The sequence below is a fragment of the Styela clava genome, chromosome 1, assembly GCF_964204865.1.
Source record: "Styela clava chromosome 1, kaStyClav1.hap1.2, whole genome shotgun sequence".
Classification (NCBI taxonomy): domain Eukaryota; kingdom Metazoa; phylum Chordata; class Ascidiacea; order Stolidobranchia; family Styelidae; genus Styela; species Styela clava.
In genome coordinates, this window is record NC_135250.1 from 4,894,947 (window position 1) to 4,920,702 (window position 25,756).

The window sequence follows — 25,756 nt, forward strand, 5'->3', positions numbered from 1 at the left end:
GTGACTATATTGATTTAAAGTAAATTGGCAGTGATCTGTCTCCAATTTTGACTTTATTTCTTTGCTCTATTGTTTTTAGTAGTATTGTTTAGTAGTATGAAAAACGACTGATAGAAGCGTGTTATTAGCAAATCTAGGTGTTTTAATGAAGCACAAGGGCTGACAGTCTTTTGAAGAGTATCGCGCGCGAATCAGGGAAGTTCGAGAATCACTCGTCTAATGATTTACCATCGAAACTGGTAAAAAGTTGTTTCTTCAACATGAAGGCTGGGATCGAAATATTTCTTCTGATTTTACTTTTACAAACTACAAACAGCCGTGTCAATGGTATGAGTTTGATCTGGTAAACTTTAAAACTTTCTTGTACCTTGAAGTATTGATTACCGTTTTCCTAGTTATAAAATGGTAATATCAGTAGCATTAAATTAGGGTTCCACCAGTACAGTCCAGGGTTTCACTAGTTTACTTTCAGTTCCGATAGTCTGTATTATGAAATGAATATTGTTTAAATATAAATACACTGGTATATAAAATGTGTTCCACAAGTGTTCTGTGAATGGTACAAGAGTTCCTCGAGTCTCCGGAATTTCATTGTTGTTCCGTTCCAATAAAAATGTTGTAATACATTGAATTATATAATAGTGGCCATAGGTTGAACATTTGTATTCGTTTTTTTTCGATATCTTCATTGTATTGGAATTTTACAGACCAAAAATAGCAGAAATACCAATGCGTCACATACAAAGCGCAATACAGTGACAGCTTATAAAATGCCAATCTTAACGGGGACGACATCCGCTATTGCGTTTCATAGGTCACAAAGTTGACTCAACATTCGAACTTTAATATGTACCAACTTACAGAGACTCGTTTTTGTGTATTATTTTCCACCCACCATGTCATACACTCATTAGCGGTTTCTGCTTTTTATAAAACTTCAATGTATACTTCTCATTTACCGCTTTTAACTAAACTTTCAGGTATGCTTTTTTCAAATGTTGTAGTAACATAAACCTTCATTTGAAAAAGAGTTTGTAGTTGAAGAATACAAGCGTTGAAATTTGAAAATAAATGCTAAGGAGGTCCTTAGATGGAGTTCTCACCTCTTTCGATAGAACAATGTCTATTCACACTTTTGTCAACAATTACCATGTGTAGCTCATGATAGAAGCGTTCATTGTTATTGTATTTTAATTGCAGGAATCAATTTTTATGGTCAGAATTTATTTAGACACTGGAAATTCCGATTTAATATCACAATATTTTTATAATTAGCTCGTATTATATTTTATCATTCAGGAAACTCGAACGAACCCTCCTGTACTGAGGACAGAGGCAAGAAGACTTTTCAAATAAACTTTTCCTCGGTGAGCGTAGCATTATGCAATATACTTTCATACTAGGTCTTTTATGCAATGATACAGTAGTAAAAAATACGGCAACAATATATCAATACTGATACAATAACTAGAAAATAATAAAAGACCCAAGTACATACCGAACACAGCAGGAAGGAGACTAACGTTAGCACCTCCTTCGGCTTCATGTCGATTGTTTACGTTCGCGCGTCGAAAGCGATTGAGCGTAAAGATCACGTGACCAACAAGAAACCACTCGGGGCGCAATTGTACAAAATTTGCGATGAAACTGGAAGCCTATAAGAAATGTTAAAAATATAAAAATAATAACCATTTAGCCTAACCCTAACTACAGAAAATTAGTAACCGATAGGCTTGGTTGGCACTTAATAGGAGAAGCAATTTTTCGCCTGTGTGAACTCCAAGAATTTTTCTGAACTTATATTTCGATCGTATTGTTTCATCGTTATCGTTAAGACAAAGTCAAGCAAAATCTAATTAACGATATTAGCCCACGAAAAGATGTAATCGAAATGGTATTTCCCAAACAATATTATAGGTTTAGATTAAAAAAACTTAGATTGTAATTGTATCACAAATTTATTATATTCTAACACTTCGATTTTCTTTCTTCTCAGGTTGCTGATCTGAAAAGTAAGTGTAAAACATATTATTTTGGAAACGAAAATGAAAATCGGTCTTCTACAGAGTGGGGCGAATAAATCTCCGCATTCTATTTAATTAGAAACTGCCTTTTTAATCACCTTAACTTATTTAATAAATCTGGGATGATAATACAACGCTACCTCCAAAGAAAGTATTGGTTCGCTTCAGCGTAGACGTGAAACAGATACAGGAAGTTTGACTTAACAAGTTTAAACAGGCTATGCGGTAGGCTAACAAATCGGCGCTCCGGCAGTATTTGTACCAAGATGACGCAAAACCTGAACCCTAACCTGGTACACATACTATGTTCAGGTTGTGCGCCATCTTGGTACACATACTTCGGGAGCACCAACAAACCCTATATTTTTTATCGTTAATATTTAAAAGCTTGACATGTTTGAAACTTCACAATAACGCAGATTAATATCCATTAGGTATCATTGATATTAATTTGTTTTGAGCATTCTTCTGAAATCGAATTACAAAAACAATTCAAATAATTCAAAATGAGATAAAAGAATATAGGCTACAACTTCTAAAGTGCTATGTTAATTTACTCAGAAAAGTTGTTGATGCCTAAATTCCGTAAGTTTCTAGCCAGGTAATACTACTAATGCAGTTTTCATCGAATGTCGATAAAGTAATCCAACGAATAAATACTTTAAAACCATTTTAAAAATATAAATTTTGTGCAGAAAAATTAAGAAACAATCTTGACCTACAACGCTACTTGGAAGAGAAACTATCGACAAATGCAGAAGAATATGAAATCACAACAGGTTATTGTTGTATTTGTCTTCACTTATTTTTGCTCCAGTATTCATTACTTTCTCCCATGAACCTGGGAATTCTATTTTGTTTTTCACATAAGGAAATTCGCTCAATGCAAGGTTCCGAGCACTCACTCAGAGGTGTCATTAGTTAGTGAGACAATAATGAAATATAATGTAGAATTGAGATTGACGCGAGACATGAAGAATAGGATTGTCCTGTTTACCTTTAGGAACAGGAAAGTCGATTAGTTGGCTTAATCAAAGGCCGTACCACGGTCTCTCGTCCTGTCCATGTCGGGTATGATATTAGTTAGCCAGTTATTTGTTTTCAGATATTTCGACTTGATGGTCGGTTGCATCATTTCAGTTAATATGTTGTATGACACAGTCATAGTAAGAAGCCATTTTATCGAACTCATTTTTAACTACTCGAATATTTACCAAAATGGTAACTTTCCCGTTTAAAAACTACAATACGGGGTAGGGCCTACTTTTCGAACAATGAGCTCTTCAACTCAAACAATACACACACACACACACACACACACACATATAGGCCCACTAGTCTTGCTTTATGATCGGCGAATGATTATTTATATTTTACAGTTCTTCAATCTATCGATCCTCAACTAAGTGAGACAGCAGCTACTTCTTCACAGATGGAAACCACTCATGCTGAAATGACAACAGAAAAATCAACTACTGGTATAATATATATGTTTACTTCATATATATTTAGGTGCTGGCAGTCCATCAAGAATTGAATTGGATTTTGTGTACATTATATGTTTGTGCATTTTTCTAGTTTAAGAAGGCACCCGTCGACCTCCGTTTTTTTTTTTTGTTAAAGAAATCAGAAGGCTAAAAAAATTCAAATAGAAAAATAGAATGAACAATATTTTACCCTATCAATTTCGGGTCGAGGGTCCTTATCCTGTAAACACATTAGTTATATTTAATTTTTGCGGAAAGCGCCCATCCGAAAAAAACACCTTCAACCACTGCCAAAACAAGTGCTAAAACTCAAAATGTCTTGGCATGTTTTTCTAAAATCTCACACTTTTGGTAAATCCCCTTCTTGGCGTCAGGAATTTATTCAGTCAAATCAATATCCCCCTCCGCTTACAGCTTCTTTTTGTCCAATCTAGTACGATTATTCGCCATACTCGTCTGACCATCAAAATAAAATAAAAATTTGTATCATATTGAATCTATTTCCCCATATATGTACAGACGACCTTAAGACATGGAATAAATCAAGCAACAATTATTATTACAAACTATTTCGCAACCCAGTCAACTACGCGACTGCTAAAGCAAATTGTCAAAAGTTAGGAGCCGATCTTGCATCAGTGGGAGTAAGGAATGCTACCGTCCGCAGGTTAGATGCTATTTTTAAAAACATCAAGTAGACATATCACTTGGCATATGTAGTGCTTAGAATTTAAAATACATTGGGATCTCAAATAATTATGAGAATGGAGCCGCCGTCGGATTTTTAAACTTTTCGGGTTTTGGAATCGTAGTCAAAACCCAGAATTTTCCGTAGGAATCAATGGAAGATTGCATACGCCAAAGCTTATGTTATTAGCAAAGCATTAATAAATGTTGATTTTTCTCGAAACTAGAGTCGAAGCCGAATCGTTTTCAGACCGGAATCGACATAAATTGTGAATTTCCGCCATATCCTTGTGGATAGTGAGTTGTAAAAATTCAATATGCAAACTACCTTATTATTTTTGAGTATAAGAGATATTTTGCAAAATTTAAACATTTCATAACATTTCTGATTTTTGAAGAGCATTTTTGAAAAGTGATGCCAAAGGATTTACTTCATTTCATCAAGGATTTTAATTGTTTGACTAAATTATTTGAATTATATATAAACATTATTGCAGCAAAATTCTTCAAATGGTGAAGTCAGGAGGAAAAAGGACTTGGGTTGGTCTTGATTACATTGAACAAGAAGGAAGATTTGTTTGGGCTGATGGCGTGAATTCAACAAGAGAGAATACAAATTGAAATGCTGGACAACCAGACGACCATAGAAAAAACGAAGATTGTGGCGAGTTCAGTCGTTACATGAATTGGAAGTTAAATGACGTCCCATGTTCATTGTTCCAATATTATATTTGTGAAAAATCTTAAATGGGATCAGTGAATGAGATTCCAATTAAAGATTTGTTATAGCGTGAGGTCTACCACACCATAGCTGGAGACGTATATAGTAACGTAACTTAAGGTCAAGGGTCAAATCCGGCCCAATGGGCAACTCGATTTGGCCCGCCTGATGCTGCCACAACCAAACTAAAACAAAATTTTGATGTTTCATCTAAAAAAAACATTGTTGAGATTAAATGTAGTTTTGGCATGAGGCTTATTGTTTTCCACCTTTGCTTTTCAAACACTGTAAATTTTTTCCATAAAATGTAACTTTTTACGTCACGTTCCATGGCCAGCCGGTTTAGGTTGCCCCTGGTCCAAAAACCTTGCCCACCCCTGAGTTAGACGATAACCAGCCTTGGAAATAATCGCAATATACCTATTCTCAAATCTAATTGATTGTTCGCGTACGAGAACATTCCAACAAATAATAGCATTTTATTTCTATGTCAAAATATAGCTTTTTGTGTCTCAGACCTTTTTTTTTATAAAATATATAAGATTCATAATGACATAGAATTTGTTCCGTTTTCAAACGCCATCTTGCGCAGTAATACCACAGACCTGGCTAAGATGCGTAAACATTAGCACTGAAAGGCTCGAAAGTTGAAATAACAGAATTTATCAAAATCAAGCCCAATATCAACCTGATATCATTGGTCTCTTATATTTAACACCATTTTTCAACAAATCATAGCAAGGTTTAAATCAATTCGTATCACAATTCACAATGCTGGATTGCAACTTGTCGAAATGGCGTTTCAGTTACATTTAGAAAGATTGACACATAATTTGTTGAAAGTTTTATATTCATAATTTTATGCTATATACACAATATTTAATCCCATTTATATTCATGTTTGTTACTTCATCACATTTTTGTAATTATTTTGTATATATTTGTTCTGTATTGCAGGTTTGATATATAAACTTATGCTTTTCATTTCTCTTGCTTATTTTTTGATTCCATATTTAATCAAATATATGCGTATATATAACAATAATCTATAAGTCTATACATAACTACTTTATATTTTACATTTCAAAGTGGAATACTATTTGTATTCTGAATAAATAAACATTACTGGAATATGGAAATAAATTTGTTTTGTATATAAGAGAGAAGCATGTGAAGCATGTCGAAAATCAATCAATAAATCAATTAAATCAGGGATTTCACAAAAACGAGCACAGTTAAAGAAAGAACGAGAATAAATTTATGCATTTTTCAGAATGGACAGGACAACAGTGATTTTATTGGTCTACTTGTCAGTAGGGCTGGCTATTTTAGAATTTAAGAATCGAATCGAATATTGTTTTCTAATCAAATCGAATCTCGCATACTTGGGAAATATGTAATTGTGTGAGACTTTTTTATTTCAATTGGTACTCCAGACACATAAATTACTGAAAACTTAGAATCCATCACTGAAACAGTTCGCTACGTTTTTACATACAAAAAAAACATGATTTACCAATAACTCTCTATTAAATAAAGAAACAAAATGCATTGTAAAAGTATGGCTCTAATAAAAAAAAATTCGGGGAATTCATCTCAACTTTGGCGGCCGAAAAAACAATTCGAAATGGTCGTCCGAACCAATTCGAATAATTTACTAATCATACATATGGTACTGTTGTACATATGGCAAATATTGAAATCTAGTTCAAAAATATTTGTCTAGTCAAACAAAATGCAAAAATCCTCAATTGTCTAAATTCAATAACAAAGAAATGCAAAATCAATTCTCACGAAAATGATTAAAATGCAAATATTTAATCCATGATTAGATAGATTTGTCTAATAATTCATTACAATCCAAATTTTTCAGTGAGTTATAAACGAGATACATATGCAAAAACCCTTCCTTCCTTCCTGAATTCAATAAAGATATAAATAATAATTGAGAAACGAAAAAAACTCAAAAATAAATTTGCATGAAAATGCAAATACTGAATTCCTGATTTTGTCTAATAACGAAGAACATGAAATGACATTGAAAAAAAAAACACTTAAATCGGCATAAAATCTTGGCCCAACCCTAACCTAACACGCTATGTTCCGGTGTCCGCAATCTTGGTTTACATACAACGGGAGTACCAAAAAATCAGCCAATCACAAAAGAAATGAGAATAACAACAGAATCAAGTATTTTAAGCACGTGCCTCGCATATATATTTCATGTCTCTGTTGCACGCTAGATCGTTCAAATGCCATTTATTCTCAGGCCAAAAATGTACACAGTCTTCGTCACCTCCCAAATTATTTGGCTCTCCTTCATGCCAATCCGTATTAATTGGAGTTGAAATCACGTCATCACCCCAGATGAATTTACCTTCAAATTTGCTTAAACCAATCCAAGTAGAATCGTTGCCAGCTTTGATCAATGGCATTATTTCTCTGCATCAAAAAAACAACAGATTAACATAGTTAACTTATTTCCGTACATATACGGATCCACCGACGAGGTAGAGCAGGTAAGGGAAAGTAGATATTTTTGCTTGTGTTCAATGTTGCTTTCTCATCTACACCCTCCTGATAAGCTTCATTGCGCGATGTTCTAAGTCAATAGTTAATTAAACATTTTTGTATTTTCCCCAAAAAAAATAATGTATGACTCAAAACTTCGTCTGCTGCGCATCTGATGGATAATAATGGTAACTAAAACTCACAATGCTTATCTCACACAAATGTTACGAATAAATGAAGTCGAAAACATCTTTTGACTCCAGAAAATACGCACTTGCACAAAGGCATAAAGCAAGAAAAGCTAATTAGACTCCCGTAAACCCAACTGATAGTTTGAAAATATTCAAGTTTAAATTTTTCAATCACCTGCGGATGGTAGAGTCTCTAACTCCAGCAGATGCCAGATCCGCTCCTCGTTTCTGGCAGTTTGATTTTGCTGTTGCGTAATTGACTTGATCGTTGAATAGTTTGTAGTAGAAACCGTTGCTTGCTCGATACCAGGTTTTGAGTTCTGTTTAAAATATGAAAAAAGAACTATGATATGTAGATGTTTCTTTTATTGATATTACAAATTATTCGTCTTAGCGTTGAGCGTAGCGTACTAAGATTGAGAAAACGCCGTTGCATCACTATTAGCCCTATACGGTTTCGCAGGTTCGAATCCCGTGAGTATAATTCTGTGCGAGAAGAGTTAAACTCAACTTATGCATGTGCAGATTTTATGGTAATACAGTTGGTTTGCGCGTAATGTTTTATTTACATCGTCTAATATTTGTAAAACTTCCTTACTAAACTGTAGGCTAGATAGCCTCCCAAAGTGTGTTTAGCGCTGCGAGGGGTTAAAGCGTCAGACTTGACTGTGTCGCATGTTACACATCTTGGGTTCAATTTACATATTATAGCAATTGTGTATTCAATTGTTTCTATACGTCATACGCTCTTCGCTTGTGATAATAAATTTATAACATTTTCATGATTCGATTTCTTGGTAAAATATATTGAAAACAGTCTCAGAATTAGTTCGATTCAAAATGAGATAAATAGTTCACCTTTTGCTTTGACACTTTTTCTCAGTTGTCCCAGAACGTCTATACATAAAGGTAGAAGTTTGAAGTTTGAAGACATATTCACCAAAGTGTTTTAATGAAAAAGTTGAACAATCAAAAATATATGTGTTTTTCAAGTTCTCAAAATATTTTTTTTCGAGTTTCGCAATATTGGGTTGAAACTGTTGTAAATATTTAATCACTGTATGTTATGATAATCAAATTTTCACTTATATATAGAAAGAAGTCTTTATTTATTGTAATACCCCGTTTCTTGAACGTTCAACATGAAGGTGCAGAAGTGTGACCAGGGAAGGGCCATAGGTGTAGCGTCATCGGGCATAACGTTGGAGGGGTCAGTTTGTTGAATAGTTTGATGATTAAATTAATAATTCATACATTCCCATTCACTTGACCATACCCATGTATAACAACTATATATATACCTTATTTTTCCCCCGACATATTTTCAAATTTAGGTATAAGAGGCATCAATATTAAAAATTCGGCATGCCCCTAGTTCCTGGAATAAAAATATTCGCAACCTTTTTAATTTAACACCGCCACTCATAATGATCAAAATCTAATTGAAATACAAAATTAACTTCAGCACTGGGATTGTTACAGTCTCCAACTGAAACCCAGCGTCCATTCTCCCATTTTGTATAACAATGACCACCTGAACATAAATGCGCACAATACGTATTTAGATTTGAAATGGCCCAGAAAATTCCCAATTTTTATACGGTGCATTCACTGCTCCGAACAAGGTAATCCCGTAGTGTATGTACCGGGTTAGGGTTAGCCCATAATTTTATTCCGATTTTTCTTGTTTTAGTTTCATTACGAGTTTGGGACTACCTATGTTAGCCAAGTGAATATACCCCCTGCCCATGGGTTTCATTCCCTTTGTACAACTTGAAGAAAAGTAGGCAAATAAAATTAGTTATCTCCATATTGGTACACATACCTCTGGAGCGCCACGAATGACGGGTAAAGACAGTAATATATCTGGTTTGCCATAGAGTTCCCACTTTATTACGCACTGGGTGGGTGAGGTGGGGATCTGCGATGCCAACATAGTTGAATCTAACGCTTAACCGGTAGGTCATCACGCCCACTCGTGCTTACTTATCACAATAATATGAAAAAAATATATATATATCTAAAAATTGAAAAATTACCTCCTGCAGCCAACGAAGTATTGATGATGAAAAGGCAAAGCGTTTCTATAATGTAGAGATTCATTTTCTCAATAACTTTTCAATCTAATTTACTTCTGTAAGTAGCGTTTCAACGCCCAAATCGAAGTAAAGCCGACACTGCAATGAAAGCGGGTATTGATAGAAATTAATTTGAGTCACATAAGCATATTTTTACAATATCTATGTAAATTGATTTTATTTTTCTTATTCTGGTAAAGCGTAACACAGTCGATACCTGCCTGAAGTTTTCCTCTGATGAGAGTCGTGGAAAGCTACACCGCTTGTGAACACTGTCACAAGCAGACTGTATGAATTCATCCCCAATTTGTGTATATATAACGGAAGTATAGATCAGGAATAATATTTTTAGATAGTATATATACTGTTCATGTTCAGATCATGCTAAATAAAAACTTACTACATTTACACGGAAATCATTACAATCAGTAAACCATTGTTGTTTTGTTATCACGAGTCACAATGAGTAAAGCTGGCATATTGGCTGGGTAGGAACCGAATATCCGCCATGTTTGATACACGTGTAGTAAAGGGGTTTATCACGAAATGGAAATTGACTGAAACACATTCCAATATACCGGTACGTACTTTTTTGAGTAACGATGAACTAGTTCGTGTGGAGTTCAATTGGACCTCCTGAAGTATGCGCACCAAGATGGCGCACAACCTGAACTTAGGTTGTGTACCAGGTTATGGTTCAGGTTATGCGACATCTTGGTGCGCATACTTCAGGAGTACCGTTTAATTAAATTCGAAAACAACAGACATACGCAAGTTAGATTTTTGGGTAATTTTTGCATTTCTATTCCATTAGCAATGATTATATTATGAAAAATCTGATGCTAGGGTTTACCAGGGTTTACCAAAACGGAAAAAGTGCTCGTTTCCTGAAACTTAATGATTTAATGACGTAAATTGTGCAGTGATCGTTTGAATTTTTTTTAACAAATAATTATCACGCGACGGGCTGTAACGAATTGAAATAAAGTTAAAATAGTGCTTATGTCAATTTCTCATTGTTGAATTAGGCGATGATCACACACTAGGAAGTTAGAAATAGCGTCAGCATTCCCGAGTGTTTGGATCATCTTGTTGTTTTATAATTACTGTTTAACAAACATAAACTCGAAATTATATGGGTACTTGTTTTTAATGAACTATTGTACTACGATATAACAGAAAACATCCAACAATTACCTGTTTATACGCAAATAATTCACTCCAGACCCTGCTCTGTAAAGCCATTTATTTCATTTCTCCCAAAGGTAAACTTAACTCTGGTAGCGAACACCAGCGTTAGGAAATGTACACTTTAACATGCTTTCATTTCCATTTATTTCGCAAACCTCTCTAATAGATAAAAACTATATGCAATATTATGATCTCGAAAATTTTGCGAACTATAAATTCTGCTAACTTATTCGATAAGAAGTTCAAAATAACACACTTGCATTCAAATATTAGCTAAAATAAAATTAAACTCTATTAATAATAATCTCTATGTATTACCAAATAAATATAAACAACATGTTAATCTGTTATTCGGTGAAAATGCGTCTTCAATTTATGTACCTCCGTGTTCGATAGGTAGATAGATGGCTACACTAAATGGTGGCATTAGATTTCTTGTAAATGCCGTTTAGACACATCATGCCAGGACAGTTTTTTCATGCCATCATCACTTCATGCCAAAAGGTGCTTTCACCATTGCGAGTGGATGGAAAACAGTTATAAACATTGTCATGGTGCATGTCCGGAAAATTCTCCGTAGGAAATTTCGCTATAGGAAATCTAACCGTGTAGGAAAAATCGCCGCATGAAAAATCACCGCATAAGCATTTTGCTGTAAATGCTCTTGCGACGATTTTTCATGCGGCGATTTTTCCTATGCGGCAAAATTTCCTGCGGCGAGATTCCCTAGGGCGAAACTTTCTGCGGCGAATTTTCTTAGAATCGTCATGGTGCACCTCGCGGGTTCATACTCCTAGTGACAAGGTCTCCATTGATCATCTCTCCGAGACGGTATTTATGTCAACCAGATGACATAAATATCGTATCTTCAGTTTTTGTATTCTTTTCTTTTTTCAGAATTTACCCAGAAACCAAGATGTAAACGAACCCTGTGAAAAGTGTAATATTTTATTTCAGTATTTCATGTATGGAGATAAATCTGCTCATTTGGGATTAAATACCAAAGTAGGAAAATTTGTCATTCATGCAAACCATAAAAGCATAATCTTCATAGATCCTCGATGTTCGCCAGATTGAATGTTGAGACTTGAATGAGCGTCAAAACCTTGCAAACCCCTTTTAACAAATTTTCCTCTACCAGGGGTGGGCACGGTTTTTGGACCAGGGGCCAAAAATTTGGCCCACCTAGACTGGCGGGCCATGTAAGTGTAACGTAAAAGTTACTCTTTAGGAACAATATTTAAAGTTTTACAAAAGCAAAAGTGGAAAACAATAAGTGTCGTGCCAAAACTAATATTATTCGTACTTTCAACAATTTTCTTGAGCTATTTTTACATAAAAAATAAAAATTTGGTTTTAGTTTGGTTGTGGCAGCATCATCATGATCGTTGCTTTAAACACTTGGTGGGTTGATGCAGACGGGCCAGATTGAATTGCCCAACGGGCCGGATTTGGCTCGCGGGCCGTAGTTTGCCCATGTCAGAATTAACCTCTTATAATATATTCTTTGAATTTGAATTTTATGAACACAAAATGCGACCTTGTATTATGGAAAAATAAATACAAAACAGCAAATGGTTGATTTCAGGCTTATTTATACAAGTCTAGTTTCAATTTTGAAAAGATTCGTGTTCTGGTTATAATAGACTCAAAAGCTATTACACAGGCAAAAATACTCCGCTGAAAGTTGCCAATTGGATGAAATAAAAATATCTACAGCCAACAGCTTGTCATACGTTTAGTATTAGAAAAAAAATACTTAAACTGTAATACCGGGATTATAGCATTGATTTTCGAATCTATTTTAACCCTCGCATATTCTCTTCAAAACTTGATTTTATGAGGTGCAACAGAGGAATAATATAGGCATATTAAAATTTTGTTCGAAATTGTCTGGAAAAAAAAATTCATTATATACTACACAGACACTACAATAAATTTCATACCAACTTACCGGAAACGTGTAAATAAATAAAGCTAGGAATAAGATGAGAAGAACAACCAACAGTATAGTAATAATGATGCATCCATATCTTTTCCAGATAATATAGCGAAATGATTTCCACGGTGATGACCACCAAGCAAATGAAGTTGCTGGACGCCTAAAAGGGAAAGTAATTGATAAGACTTCCTGAGACAGTAGTTTCCACCTTTTCAGTGAAATGACTCCTTCTGATGATTCGTCCAAAAGTTGTGGACTTCTTTAAAAAAAGCTGGTCAATATGGTTTATGTACAAGAAGTCTATATAATGGAGAATGGAGATAATGCTCCTCATTTTTTTTAAAGAAACTGCCTCCACTTTGTATATAAGACGGGCTTTGTCGAAAACTTTTCTCATATATGAGATACCCAAGAACATACCGTATTAACGTTTCTTTGAAATTTAAGAGACGTTTAATAAAATATAAAGTGAGTAATTAATATATAAAGTATATAATTGTTTGTGTAAGTCAATTAAACTATGCATTCGAAGCTCACAGCTCATGAAAATCTTCCTGTGAGCCCTTGGAAGTCCAAGGACCTTTGTGTACTATTTATTACTTTACTTGTGATTGGCATTATATGTACATTACTCACTTAGGAGGATCGAGTTTTGGATTTGCATTCGGTTCGTCTCTTGCTTTTGCGGCTGGTCTTTCGTCATGTTCTTCTCTGGTTAAAACTTCGATGGACATCTCTATCTTGCCCTTTAAGAATGATGGAATTTTTGAAGTTAACAAAAATTCAAATTCAATCAATTGTTTGAATTACCCATACCGATCTATGCCAAGGCAATATTGTAAATCGCATTTTTGCAAAGAAAGTTTTCAGCTACACCCAAGACAAGTAGTTTACTCTAAATGTACGAATGAAAATTACTTTTACATTAAAATAAGTACCAGTGTTGGGTACAAATCCCGAAACCCTGAGTCACAAGTTAAATTGAGTCACAGGTGTTCCGGGCGCTACAGAAGTATGTGTACCAATTTGGAGGTAAATAATTTTGTTCGCCTACTTTACATCAAGTTTTGTAAAGGGACTGAAACCTATATGGGCAAGGGGGTCTATTCACTTAGCTAACACAAACAGTATCTGAACTCGTATTAGAACTAAAATAAGGGAAATCGAAATAAAATTATGGACTAACCCTAACCTGGTACACATACTACGGGAGTACTGTCTTCAGAGAGTCGAGTCGGGTTAGGTATTACTTGTGGTTATTTGATGCGACCCCTAATTATTTCATTTAGATGACCGGGTGCGAGTCGACTCAATGTCTTGAGCCTTCTCAATAAATTAGGTACAGCGTTGTGCTATGCGATAGGAATAGTCCAGGCGTCCGAAAAAATAGAAAATGGCACACTTTTCCCATATTCGACATAGACTGGTAACCGGACCGGACTGGTAGGAGGCCGTTGTTTGCCATCTGATTAAGCTGCCTTTTCGGCCTTCGGAATAAATATATAAATTTCATCCTATATGGAGTATTATCGGAGTTTGGTACCCAAATTTGTATCGGTCTCTATCAGGCACTCATACTTACTGCTTGGACTCTCCCCCCCTCTTTCATCGCATACAAAGGCCACCAGCCTTTCAACATCTTCTGATCAAACATGTCGACTAACGCAACAGAACAATTTCCTTGCAAATCAGGAATATTTTTTATTGTAGCAAATTTACTGAATCTGGTACATTTTGGAGTTTTGTTCAGCGGAAGAGTAATTTCACCTAAAAGACAAATACCAAAGCAAGATTAGGAAAAACACCGATAATGTTGTACACCAACTAGAAAAAAATAAATAAATAAATTTTACACGCAAAACCAGTTTTTTGTACATATTTCTAGGGTTGCCAGAAAATGGAGTTGGTTTCAATAATGTATATGTATTGATTGTACAAACGCTATAAATATATATATATATATGATGACTGGCAAGTTATACAGATTAATCATTCATTTTCCCACAACACAGAAAACACACGTTGTGTACTTACAGAATGTAAAAAAAAAGATAAAATTTCATATCAGGGTGGTGGGAGGTGGCACTGGTCATCGAGCAACATAACCAGGGCGCATGAGGCTGCCAAACATTTCATAAATAGTATCTGTTGATGGTCTTATACAGGGCTTTGCCAGGGGCGGAAGACAAGAATTAGCGCCGCATAAAAAAACTTCAATCAACTTACTAATATATTCATTTGGTCCGAACAAATCGTTGTCCCATACTTGTAGATAAAGGGTAGGAGCGACCTTAGTTGTCGTTTTATCGAGACTGAAAAATCCTTCTTTTTTGGATATAACAGCTGCTCGTTCTTGAAGTAAATAGTCGATCGGAAATATCATTCTCCAATTAAACATTCCCGTACCGTCTAAAGACCTAGTAAAAAATCGTTGGTTGAATTTGATGGACTAAGCTGTTTGATCACTAAATTCATTTCGTTTCGAAACTTCATGCATTGGATATGTGTTATATTTGAAACAGGCTCGTCGTGGTCTAGAGGTTAGAACATTTGCAGCCGTAATTTGAATACCATAGCCTCAAATAATTTCACCAAGGATGCGTGAAATTGGCTTGGCAATACTGAATCGGCAAGATTTCATTTCCTCCAGTGATTGATTGTGCATAGCCTGGATTGAAAGGAAATCTAAAACCGTCGGTTAATGAATGTACAATGCTGACGTGATTAACAATATTCGAATGCATTGGGCCTTCTACTATATCATTTTGTTTCTAAAAGGGTAAATAAAATGGCGTCTAAATATAATTTTGGATTTGGATTAAATCGCTTTTTAAACGCAGAGGCGATGTAACACTAATAATATACAACATAAGCATTAAGCAGGCGTTTTTATCTAACGACGGGGTTGGATCACTAATTTTAAAAATAAAGGATTACCTTACCTGTAATGAATGTCAGTTTTCTGCATTTTATGTTCCATTCCCCCGATCCATGCTTTTACATATATGTCTGTCATCTTTTCGCCAAAAACCGAGGTGTCCATCATAGGTATTTCACTGCAGTTCCATATAATAACTCGAACATAATATCTGTATTACGAGTGACCCGTAAAAAAGTCATAAGTTTTACAAATTTCGTAATCACTTTTTCGAATATGAAAAAGATTTATTCAACACTAAAATTTCTGTTTGTACATGATTGGGCGCTCCCGAAATTCTCAGTAATCTCAGATGCTTTGCACAAAAATTATATTCTATCTGGAATAGTGGTTCTCAAATGACAAGACGCGACCCATAATTGAAAATAAACATACTTGATGCATTTGATCCTGCCCGCCTTATTTCGGATATTTACATTTCAAAAATTTTTATTCATTTCAGGTATTTTCAACATGTTTTTTGCATAAAACATACTTTATTAAGTATTAAATATACTTATTATCTGGTATTTGTAGCATATTGTCAACTAGTTATTTTTGAGGTAGAATGCTAGACTTGACAAATTCAAAAAGGGGGCGCGACTTGAAAAGTTTAAGAACCACTGACCTAGAACATATCTCTACGGTATGTTCTTTGTCTAAACCTTAAATTTTCATGTTATAATATCAAGATGACACAACAAATCTATAAGCTCACTCGGTTGCTTTCCTTGGCGTTATATCGAACGGGTTTTCAGGCTCACCATAGTCTTTTGGAAACATATCAACCCATAGCTGTAACCTCCCCTGTTAAAGTAATAAAATAACGATAGTTAAAGGTAGATAAATATACAGAAATTAAGTTGATTAATTCAAAACGCAACTTCACGTTATTGCTATGAATATTGATACCTATTTGAACTTGGCTATGGCTATGATTCTAGTTATTAGAGAACAAATTACTAGGTATGTTAAACTATGTCAGTAATGATGCCAGATTTTATTATGATTCACATAAAATCCTTCATTTCTCATCAACATTTTAAACACGAAAAAAAACGGTAAATGTGTCCGAACCACACCTGTTCAATGCCTGGCATTGTATCTGAAAACAGAGGTCTCGTTTCAACATGCTCTGTAACATGAGGCATTGTCCGTAATACATGAAGTGCAAGACGTTGATCTGCCGGACCCCAGTCTTTGCATGGAATCTGATATATAAGAAATGCATTTGAGACGAGAATCTTGTAAAGAGAACATAAATTGGTACTCCCGTAGATGTGTACCAGGTTAAGGTTAAGCCATAATTTTATTCCGATTTTCCTTATTTTGGTTTTATTACGAGTTCAGGACTGTCTGTGTTGGCCAAGTTACTATACCCCCTGCTCGTAGGCTTCCGTCCATTTACACAACATGATGTAAAGTAGGCGAACAAAATTAGTTACCTCCATATTGGTACACATACTTCTTAGTTTTAAATTCATACAAACCAGTTTCCTTTCGAAAGTGTCGAGCATGTATTTCTTTTTGTTGAATAAAACAGAAGTGTTTCCATTCCAAACAGGTTCGTCAACTCCAAGTTCTTTTGCTCTTTGGATTAACCATTCCTTCGGCGTCATTTGATCCCTCCATTGATTAAGTCCAGTACTATGTCATTCATAAAAATTATATGTAAATAAAAGCATCACATAAACACTTAAAATTGCAATAGTAGTTTATTCGTTGTCGTCCATCATTTTCAAAACGAGTTGCTGTGTTGAATTGTGTTATAGTTTGCTTTTACCACACTAATTAAATATAATAACAAAATAGCGTTCCTGGAATTCCAATTTTGGTTTTATGAGAAAACTGCGATAAAGTGTAAAAAAATTGGAAATTTCATAATAATCGGCGTATTTTTTCGTTGTTGCCTTGAAAAGGAAACTTAAATCTGGACTCTCCATGAAACGCACATTACTAGGGTGACAGGACAAACCACATGAAAAATTTTGTCCCGGTAGATGCAGCCGTTTAGATGCTACATCTAATTCTAAATAGACAGATACACAGACAGACAGATCGACTGAGAATAAGGGTCTTCTAGAGCAGAGAACCAGCAATAACAATATACTTCGCTAATGGCCCTCGCGAATTGTTAATAAACGTATCTCCGCGCTCCAGGCTGTGGGCCAAACATTTATAAAAGCAAACACAAGCAAAGTTTGCATCGTGTAAATGTAGATCAATAAAACAATGAGGTGACCCCTGCAAAATGTTATTAATGATTTTTTGGTGTTTTTATCGACCAACACTCTATAAAAATTACAAGTTACAACTTACGTGCAATATGATTTCGGTAATCCACACCAAGCCTTAAATTTACTAAGATATCGATTTTCCAAATCAATGATGGTTTCCCCGACTTTGTCGTCCGTGCCTATAAGATCCCAATCGAAGACTTCAACGTACAAGTCTTTCTCAAATGGAAGAATTAAATCCAGCTCGAACATTCTGTAATGCATTGTTTTTAAAATGACAAAAATTTCGCGAAGAGTGTGTAAACTATAAATAAGTTAGTAGTTTATTTGTTACTCCCGTAGTATGTGCACCAAGATGGCGCCTGAACATAGTATGTGTACCAGGTTAGGGTTCAGGTTGTGCGCCATCTTGGTGCACATACTACGGGAGCGCAGTTTATTTTTACAAGGGCTGAAAATACACGTTGTATATATACGGAACAGGAAAAGATAAAAAATGCATTTCACGATGAAGAAAGACACGATAAACCAGTAATGGTTATCGAGCAGCGTCACCTACAAGGAAGTCTAACATTATATTGTACTGAGGTAAAAGGTCAAACATAGAATACTAACAAAAGGTGGAAATAAGATACATTTAGGCAACCCGAGTGTCACTCAAAGGGTGGTATTATATATATGTGGGACGTCGGTAAAAGCATACTTTCCTGTTTGCTGTCCATTAACCTAGGAACATCATTAAAGAACCCAATAAAATTGCAAAAAGCGAGTTGTTGGCAAAAATAATCGTGTTCGCTGTCATGCTTGCTTGAACGTAATTGAAAATTAAAAAAAAAAAAACGTAGAGTTTCTGTTTAAATTATTGATTGGAGAATCCCATTCCAAATATTATTCCTTTTTGAAAGAGTTGAATGTTTATTTAATTAAAGCAGCTCAAGGTATTTTTATCTGCTTATATTTTTGATTTATTCAACTTGCTATAATGGGGACTATACACTTAATATTTGACATATTTTCGCATCCCACGGATGACAAAAATGCCTTTAAATTCTGCGTCATTGTTGTCCTCATCCCTCAATAATCATCCACAATGCACACCATAAAGTAAACATTATTTCTACATTTTCGTGTATTATTTATCAAATTGCCTGCAGGCTGAACATACCTTCCAAATGTAGGGTTCAGTGTATTCGGAATGTAGTTTGGACGATCTAGAATTCGTTTCTTCCCTACTTTGATTTTCAAATAAGGATCTGCAAGTCCGTTGTAATCTTGCGGAGAAAGATCAAATGCCCTTACAACGTAAACACGAACTTTGACCTCCTGAAATTTTTTGTGAACATAATAAAAATAAATATGGTACTCTCATAGTGTTTGTACCAGGTTAGGGTTCGGCCATAATTTTATTCCGATTTTCCTTATTTTGGTTCTATTACGAGTTCAGGGTCTGTCTGTGTTAGCCAAGTGAATATACCCCCTGCCCATAGATTTCAGTACCTTTACACAACTTGATGTAAAGTAGGCGAACAAAATTAGTTACCTCCATATTGGTACATACACTTCTGGAGCGCCAATATTTTTCTACAATCAGTAACGCCTTTCTTACTGTGGCCCTATACAAGCAGACATGTAACGAAATGTATAAGGAGCTTTTATTAATTATTTGGAAGAAACTAATCTTTCTAGTTCGGTATTTCATATTCAATTTATTACACCTTGGTTGAGATTGAGCATGGGATTTGAACCAGAGATAAGTCGTAACTTGAGATGCAAACCCAGTAGCGAATAGAGTATATGAAAGACCAAAGGCTGACTGCTGCCTCAAAGGCTGCAGTGACCTAAGGCAGGGGTGTGCAACCTTCAATACAGGAGGGCCAACTAGGTGAAATCACGGGCCGCACCTTTATTTAGCATAGGCTCCATAGTAGTTGCAGTCACCAAAATGTTGGTATTTATCTTGTGACATGGGTTTTCACTTCGCTCAAGCTATCTGTTAGAGCATTGTAACGTCATAGGCATAGGTAATAAATTGGACTCGGGTATAAGCTTTGCAACGCAAAGAAATTGGAATTACTTGCACATACCAGATTGAACTAAATTAAAAACTCGTTTCGCGGGCCTCACAAATTTTACTAGTGGGCCGAATTTGGCCCGCAGGCTGCAGGTTGCACACCCTCGACCTAAGGCATATGAAACTGCTTTGGTTGCAGTAGCCAAATGTCTCTCGGGCACATTCACACAAATGAATGAAGGGACCTCCTGAAGTATGCGCACCAAGATGGCGCACAACCTGAACTCAGGTTGTGTACGGGTTAGGGTTCAGGTTGTTCGACATCTTGGTGAGCAAACTTCAGGAGTACCGAATAAAGTTTAAATGATTACAACCTTACCACAGTATCTGTTGAAGGCGGGTTCTTGAATATCTTCTCTGGCATTGGATCTCCTGGATCATCAGGCAGTGGGTACATGTATACGGCGGCCTATAAATCAATATATATGTATATTTTTAAATTTATTGAATCATATGTTATTGCTATAATACTTTTGAACGAGAAAGGTTACGGTTTTTTAGGTTTTCTTGCTTTCGAAAATAACGACGTTTTTTACAGCGAACAGTTGCTTTCGAGCTTTATATGAAAATTTGCCCTAAGTAAAATCACGCGCACTCACTTAGCGGTGAGGGAGATTGACCTCTGAGCAAATTTACTGGCGACCCTTCATGTGCATTTCCATTTAGTACTTGAACTTTTTGTAGGATTAGGGGTACTTTCGTAGTATGTGTACCAAGTTAGGGTTAGGCCATGATTTTATTCCGATTTTCCTTATTTTAGTTCTATTACAAGTTCGGGGACTGTCTGTGTTAGCCAAGTGAATATACCCCCTGCCCATAGATTTCAGTCCCTATACACAACTTGATGTAAAATGGCCGAACAAAATTAATTACCTCCATAGTGGTACACACACTTCTAGAGCGCCGGATAAGAACCATGTATATCCATCCTTATTGCTTACTTTTGACGCTGTATATTGGATTACCAGCAATAACTCACTGTCACAGTTAGAAACTGGTGTTTATTTAACCCTCCGTCGTCCACTCAATTTCGTTAAATATCTCTAACCTGATTTATGTATGGTTTTGACACACATATTCCAACCTGTTATGAACTTTTAGGCAGCTGTGTCGCTTTTGCATAAACAACGAAATATAGGATGACCTTAGAGTCCTCAATTTTTTTAAATTGCAAATACCATATATTGTTTTGACCCTCACAGATGTATCAAATGAAGTAAAAATACTTAAACAATCACTGATTAAAAAACAACAAACCTGGTTAAGATATCTTGAGAACTGAAATTGCGAAAGGACTTTATTGACATCCTGTAATCCTTTCAAGTTTAATTTAAAACTTTTTTTATACAAACCTTCAACTCCCCTACAATCGGGGGAGGATCGTCGTCATCTTTTCCTTGTTTCCCGCAAAATAGTTTAAAAGTTTGAATGAAATCACTGAATTGATTGTACGGTTCTTCGTTTTCCAGCTCATTTGAATAAATCTAAATTGGTATTCAGAGGTAATTTGGCAGATATCAGTACCGTGGAGAAATTTCTCAATTCGGAAATTTTGTATGTATTCTGTAGTTGAAATCAGAACGCTTGCGTTACTATATTGAATAATACTTTTTATCAGACCATCTTGTAGATCTCAAACCAGGGGTATATTCCCCCCTGTGTGCACCCTTTGTAATCTATCTTGGGTTAAATTTCGCAATCAAAAAATTCACATTTTTCCCAATTAAATTAAATCACTCACTACACATATTTGTAGAATAAAAAGTATGAAAAATTGGGGCAATTTTACTTTGGTCAATTTGACATAAGGTCAGGGTGAGCATAAAGGTTGGGAACCCCTAATCTAGATTCTACCTTGATCTATGTTTGATTAATTGTTGAAGTAAATCATAAACATACTTGAACAGTATCCATCCCGGTTTTCAGATATTGTCCACACTTGCTCCCATCTCCCAATGATGCGTAATATTTTGACCACCAGTCCATTTCATCGTCCCTGAGTTCCTAATCCGAGTGAATAAAAATAAAGCAGTTTGATTGTTGTTCAAATATGTGCAAAAAACATGAAAACACAATATACCAAGTTTATATTACAAAAGTCTACGTCAATGTCAATTCCTCGCTTTTGATTTCACTATACTTGACAGTTGACAGTATATAAGGCAAGCTTTGCACAGGCCGGAATTTAGATGTCACAATATCAGATTATCAAGTCCATGCTTCCGAAAACAAATACCTGACAAACTAATCCCATATCCAACGTGGAATGGTAATCGGACGAGGGGCGGTGGTTCGCCATATGATTAATCCATCTTATCGGCTTTCCTCTCCCCGGATAAATATGTAAAGTCCTATCCTATTATATGTACATTCAAATATAGGCGTTAATACTTCATAGCTGCTCTCCTGATCGTATTGACAGTCGATACTAATGCGTAATGCACCATCATAATTTTATACAATCTAAGTATCTCTTGGCAATTTAGTGTCAATTGTGTGTAATTCCAGATAAGAATCATTTACGGGCACTCCAGAAGTATGTGTACCAATATGAAAGTGAATAATTTGTTCGCCTAATCCACATCAAGTTGTGTAAATGGACTGATGCCTATGGGCAGGGGGAGATTCACTTGGTTAACAAAGACAGTCCCCGAACTCGTAATAGAACTAAATTAAGAAAAATCGGAATAAAATTATGTCCTAACCCTAACCTGGTACACGCACTACGGAAGTACCGGATTACGTTAGAGTAAATAATAAAATCGTACAATGTGTTCGATTAATACAGACCTTTTCGTTTTCAACAGTTGGAATTGTGTCGATGATTTTCTTGCGAAATATGTCGACTTTCGATATGATACTTTGACCAAAATTTTCATCGTCGCTTCCTGCTTCTTCTTCCGGTTCTTGTATTTCTTCATCTGCATCGTTTGGATCGTAAATTTCAATTTCTGTTTGAGCAGTTCCGTTTGGCGAGACACTGCCGTTTCCGCGTTCTGGCCTCTCGGACGGCGATTTAATAATTAAATGTTGGTTTTCTTGGTCGTTTGTTTCGTCCTGCAGTCCGCTTGGACCTGCTTCGTTCAACACGCCGTAATCCGTTTGCTGTTCAAAAAATGCAAATAACAAATTGCATTTAAAGTTAAACTACCATGCAGTTTTTATGGCTAAGTGATACAGCGAGGAGTCTCATATAAACAACATGTATGGCGAGGTTCGGATCATTTTTATGGCTTGGTAGGGCTTATGGTACTGGTATGGTGTACCTGATGAAATGGTTCATGCCCATTGGTTGCCTAAGCTCGTAGGACTTTGTTAAGGTAACTTTGCAACTTTGTTACAGAATAGAGTTCTATAGTTAAGCTCCAATGGCCACCTTACCCGGGATGTAAAATGCCGCTGTGTGAACCCAAAAAGATTCAAGATATTAAACAAATAGTGTAGTTTTTTATAAATAAGTGCCCGTGTCTAGCATTGGAGTGATATTATAAACTACCTTACAGACTCGATTTGTTTTTTAGAGTATTTTTTTAAAGAAAAATAAATTCTGCTTATGCTCACCACTTCTACATTGCATTCTGCCGTTGGTGAGGGCGGAGAGATTTCAATACTGGTGTCACCGTCTGGAAGGAAAACACAAAGTTATTGCAAAGACGTGGCACGTGGTAGATGTAAATAGGAGAGAAAATTATGGAGGAAAAAGGCAGAAGAGAAAAGAGAAAATGAATTAGAAAAAGGCAACAAGTGAGAGAATGAAAAATAAAAATATTGCGAAACCTTCCGCCAACTTCTTAATTAAATTAGTTTAATTTCATTGTAGATTGTAGATTAATTTGATTTCTTGGTATAAATACTATAAATAGGATAGAAAATAATGAAATAAGAAAAGATGAGCAGAAGAAATGAAAGGTAATGGGTAGGAAAAGGCGATAATAAAGAGAATAAAAAAGAAAAATGCAATCACAAATGACTTGCCAAATCCCTCGTCCTCTTCGATTACTTCAATTTCAGGAGTAGGAACTATGTTTTCTGTTATATCAGATATTACATGTCGACCAACCGTGGGACGACGACCAAACTTTCTATTGTCTTTGACGCGAAACAAAATTGGAGGACAATAAATTTGTTTCTTTGGTAGATTCTGAAAAGACATGTAATATTACAGTTACAATACAATCTTCAGTTTTTTTTTAAATATGATTTTATCTGTCTATGAGCGCAGAGAGAACTCATGAATTCCATCTGTTATTAACGCAGCTTGCTTACTCTTTACCGTATGTTACATATCATGGTTAACAGTTGGGAATTTAAAAAAAAAGATTGTGAGAAAAAATATTACCGCTTCTACAAATAGTATCGGTTCTTTAAACGTCGGAGTCTTTTTTAGATTCTTGATAACTTCCGTCTGGATTTTGACGTCCCCAATCTGAATATAAAAGAGGACCTCAAGTCTAAATCATGTAGCTAGAGTCCCGGGTTGGCGAGATTTTTTGACCTAGGGCGAAAAATCTTGCCCATCTAGACTGGCGGGCCATGGAAGTGTGACGTAATAAGTTACATTTTATGAACAATATACACAGTGTTACAGTAGCAAAGTGGAGAACAATAAATCTTTTGCCAAAACTAAATTTAATCCCAATCTCAACAAATACCTTGAGCTATTTTTAGCTAAAACATCAATATTTGGTTTTAGTTTGGTTGTGGCAGCATCAGGCGGGCCATATTGAATTACCCGACGGGCCAGATTTTAACAACAACAGGGAAATTGCGAATGTAACAAAATGATAAGAATCATTCTGTGCTACTTTGGTATGCGATCAGAATGATTGTGTAATTTTTAACATACTCCCGTAGTGCATAGGTTCTCAAAGTGCTCCGTACGGAGCCCCAGGGCTCCGCGAGAGAAACCCAGGGGCTCCGCGAGCTATTCGATTACTCTTCGAAATACTGACTCAAAATTTTGTAACTGTTGAAAGAAGCAATAACAGCGTTGATAAAATCTGACAACAATACAGCCTCAAAATATGGTAAAGAGGCTGAATTAAAAATGACATTATTTATAAGCAGGAGCGCAGCCAGGATTCTTAAGAGGGAGGTGGTTCAAAATTGGAATCGGAAATTTCCGCGCAACATTCTTCGCCATTAAAAAAACGGATAACGAGATTTCTGTTGCGTAAAATATTCAATCCATGACCGATGCGAGCATTCAACGTGTCTCTTCGTTATAATGTATTTGTGATCATCGTTACTCAAGTTTGATTCGAGATTAGTATTAGTATTACTTAAATGAAAGAATACTATTCTAAAATAACATAAAATATGTAATAAACTGCCAACAATAAATAAAGTGGAGTCGTATTTTCGCGATCTTGGGATTTGTCAAACTTGATTTGTTCTTTCGCACCTGAGATTATTTTTAAGCAGGATATCGCCGTTTAAAAAATCACAATGTCTGGGCAAAATACGAACAATTAGAATTTATTTTATTGCATTCGGCTCCGTCGGTAGTTTCAGAATGAAAAAAGGTACATCGTGGATCGCGTGCACAATTGATTGCGTGCGGCTTCGTCGGTAGTTTCAGAATGGGAAAAAAAGGTACATCGCGCGCACAATTGACTGTGATTCGATTTCGCAGTTACTACGACGAAAACCTAACATAACACCAAATTTTGTGATTTACAATGTCTATAAAAGCGTTT

General features: G+C 35.6%; 3 protein-coding genes across 7 annotated transcripts in view; 1 reads left to right on the forward strand and 2 right to left on the reverse strand.

The window, feature by feature from the left end:
• The first annotated feature begins 83 nt into the window (after positions 1 to 83).
• Positions 84 to 5,870, forward strand: LOC120341437 (uncharacterized). The gene is made up of 7 exons (XM_078116983.1): positions 84 to 327; positions 1,300 to 1,367; positions 1,997 to 2,012; positions 2,720 to 2,803; positions 3,404 to 3,502; positions 4,031 to 4,178; positions 4,696 to 5,870. The coding sequence occupies exons 1-7, from the start codon at positions 261 to 263 to the stop codon at positions 4,817 to 4,819; spliced, it is 606 nt and encodes a 201-aa protein (XP_077973109.1). The 5' UTR covers positions 84 to 260; the 3' UTR covers positions 4,820 to 5,870.
• Positions 5,698 to 9,988, reverse strand: LOC120348420 (lectin-like). 3 transcript variants are annotated; one of them, XM_078116994.1, is made up of 6 exons: positions 9,921 to 9,988; positions 9,661 to 9,798; positions 9,081 to 9,155; positions 8,480 to 8,518; positions 7,797 to 7,941; positions 5,698 to 7,361 (listed from the first exon to the last, which is right to left on the reverse strand). In XM_078116994.1, the coding sequence occupies exons 2-6, from the start codon at positions 9,722 to 9,724 to the stop codon at positions 7,115 to 7,117; spliced, it is 570 nt and encodes a 189-aa protein (XP_077973120.1). In that variant the 5' UTR covers positions 9,725 to 9,798; positions 9,921 to 9,988; the 3' UTR covers positions 5,698 to 7,114. The 3 variants fall into 3 exon arrangements, with proteins under 3 accessions (XP_077973120.1, XP_077973114.1, XP_077973121.1); XM_078116988.1 differs by having other exon boundaries at positions 9,917 to 9,973; XM_078116995.1 differs by lacking the exon at positions 9,081 to 9,155 and having other exon boundaries at positions 9,917 to 9,973.
• A 939-nt stretch (positions 9,989 to 10,927) lies between these two features.
• LOC120346940 (myoferlin-like) overlaps positions 10,928 to 25,756 on the reverse strand; it is a 39,144-nt gene continuing 24,315 nt past the window's right edge. For all 3 annotated transcript variants that reach the window (XM_078116936.1, XM_078116947.1, XM_078116942.1), the window contains 18 exons: positions 24,397 to 24,483; positions 24,033 to 24,198; positions 23,619 to 23,680; positions 22,848 to 23,162; positions 21,957 to 22,061; positions 21,410 to 21,541; positions 20,377 to 20,466; positions 19,152 to 19,309; positions 18,069 to 18,239; positions 17,240 to 17,396; positions 16,832 to 16,960; positions 16,468 to 16,556; positions 15,775 to 15,921; positions 15,059 to 15,249; positions 14,415 to 14,599; positions 13,469 to 13,578; positions 12,845 to 12,992; positions 10,928 to 11,819 (listed from right to left, as the gene is read on the reverse strand). In XM_078116936.1, the coding sequence (XP_077973062.1) occupies positions 11,784 to 11,819; positions 12,845 to 12,992; positions 13,469 to 13,578; positions 14,415 to 14,599; positions 15,059 to 15,249; positions 15,775 to 15,921; positions 16,468 to 16,556; positions 16,832 to 16,960; positions 17,240 to 17,396; positions 18,069 to 18,239; positions 19,152 to 19,309; positions 20,377 to 20,466; positions 21,410 to 21,541; positions 21,957 to 22,061; positions 22,848 to 23,162; positions 23,619 to 23,680; positions 24,033 to 24,198; positions 24,397 to 24,483 (2,478 nt within the window). In that variant the 3' untranslated portion in view covers positions 10,928 to 11,783. The remainder of the gene's footprint in view (positions 11,820 to 12,844; positions 12,993 to 13,468; positions 13,579 to 14,414; positions 14,600 to 15,058; positions 15,250 to 15,774; positions 15,922 to 16,467; positions 16,557 to 16,831; positions 16,961 to 17,239; positions 17,397 to 18,068; positions 18,240 to 19,151; positions 19,310 to 20,376; positions 20,467 to 21,409; positions 21,542 to 21,956; positions 22,062 to 22,847; positions 23,163 to 23,618; positions 23,681 to 24,032; positions 24,199 to 24,396; positions 24,484 to 25,756) is intronic.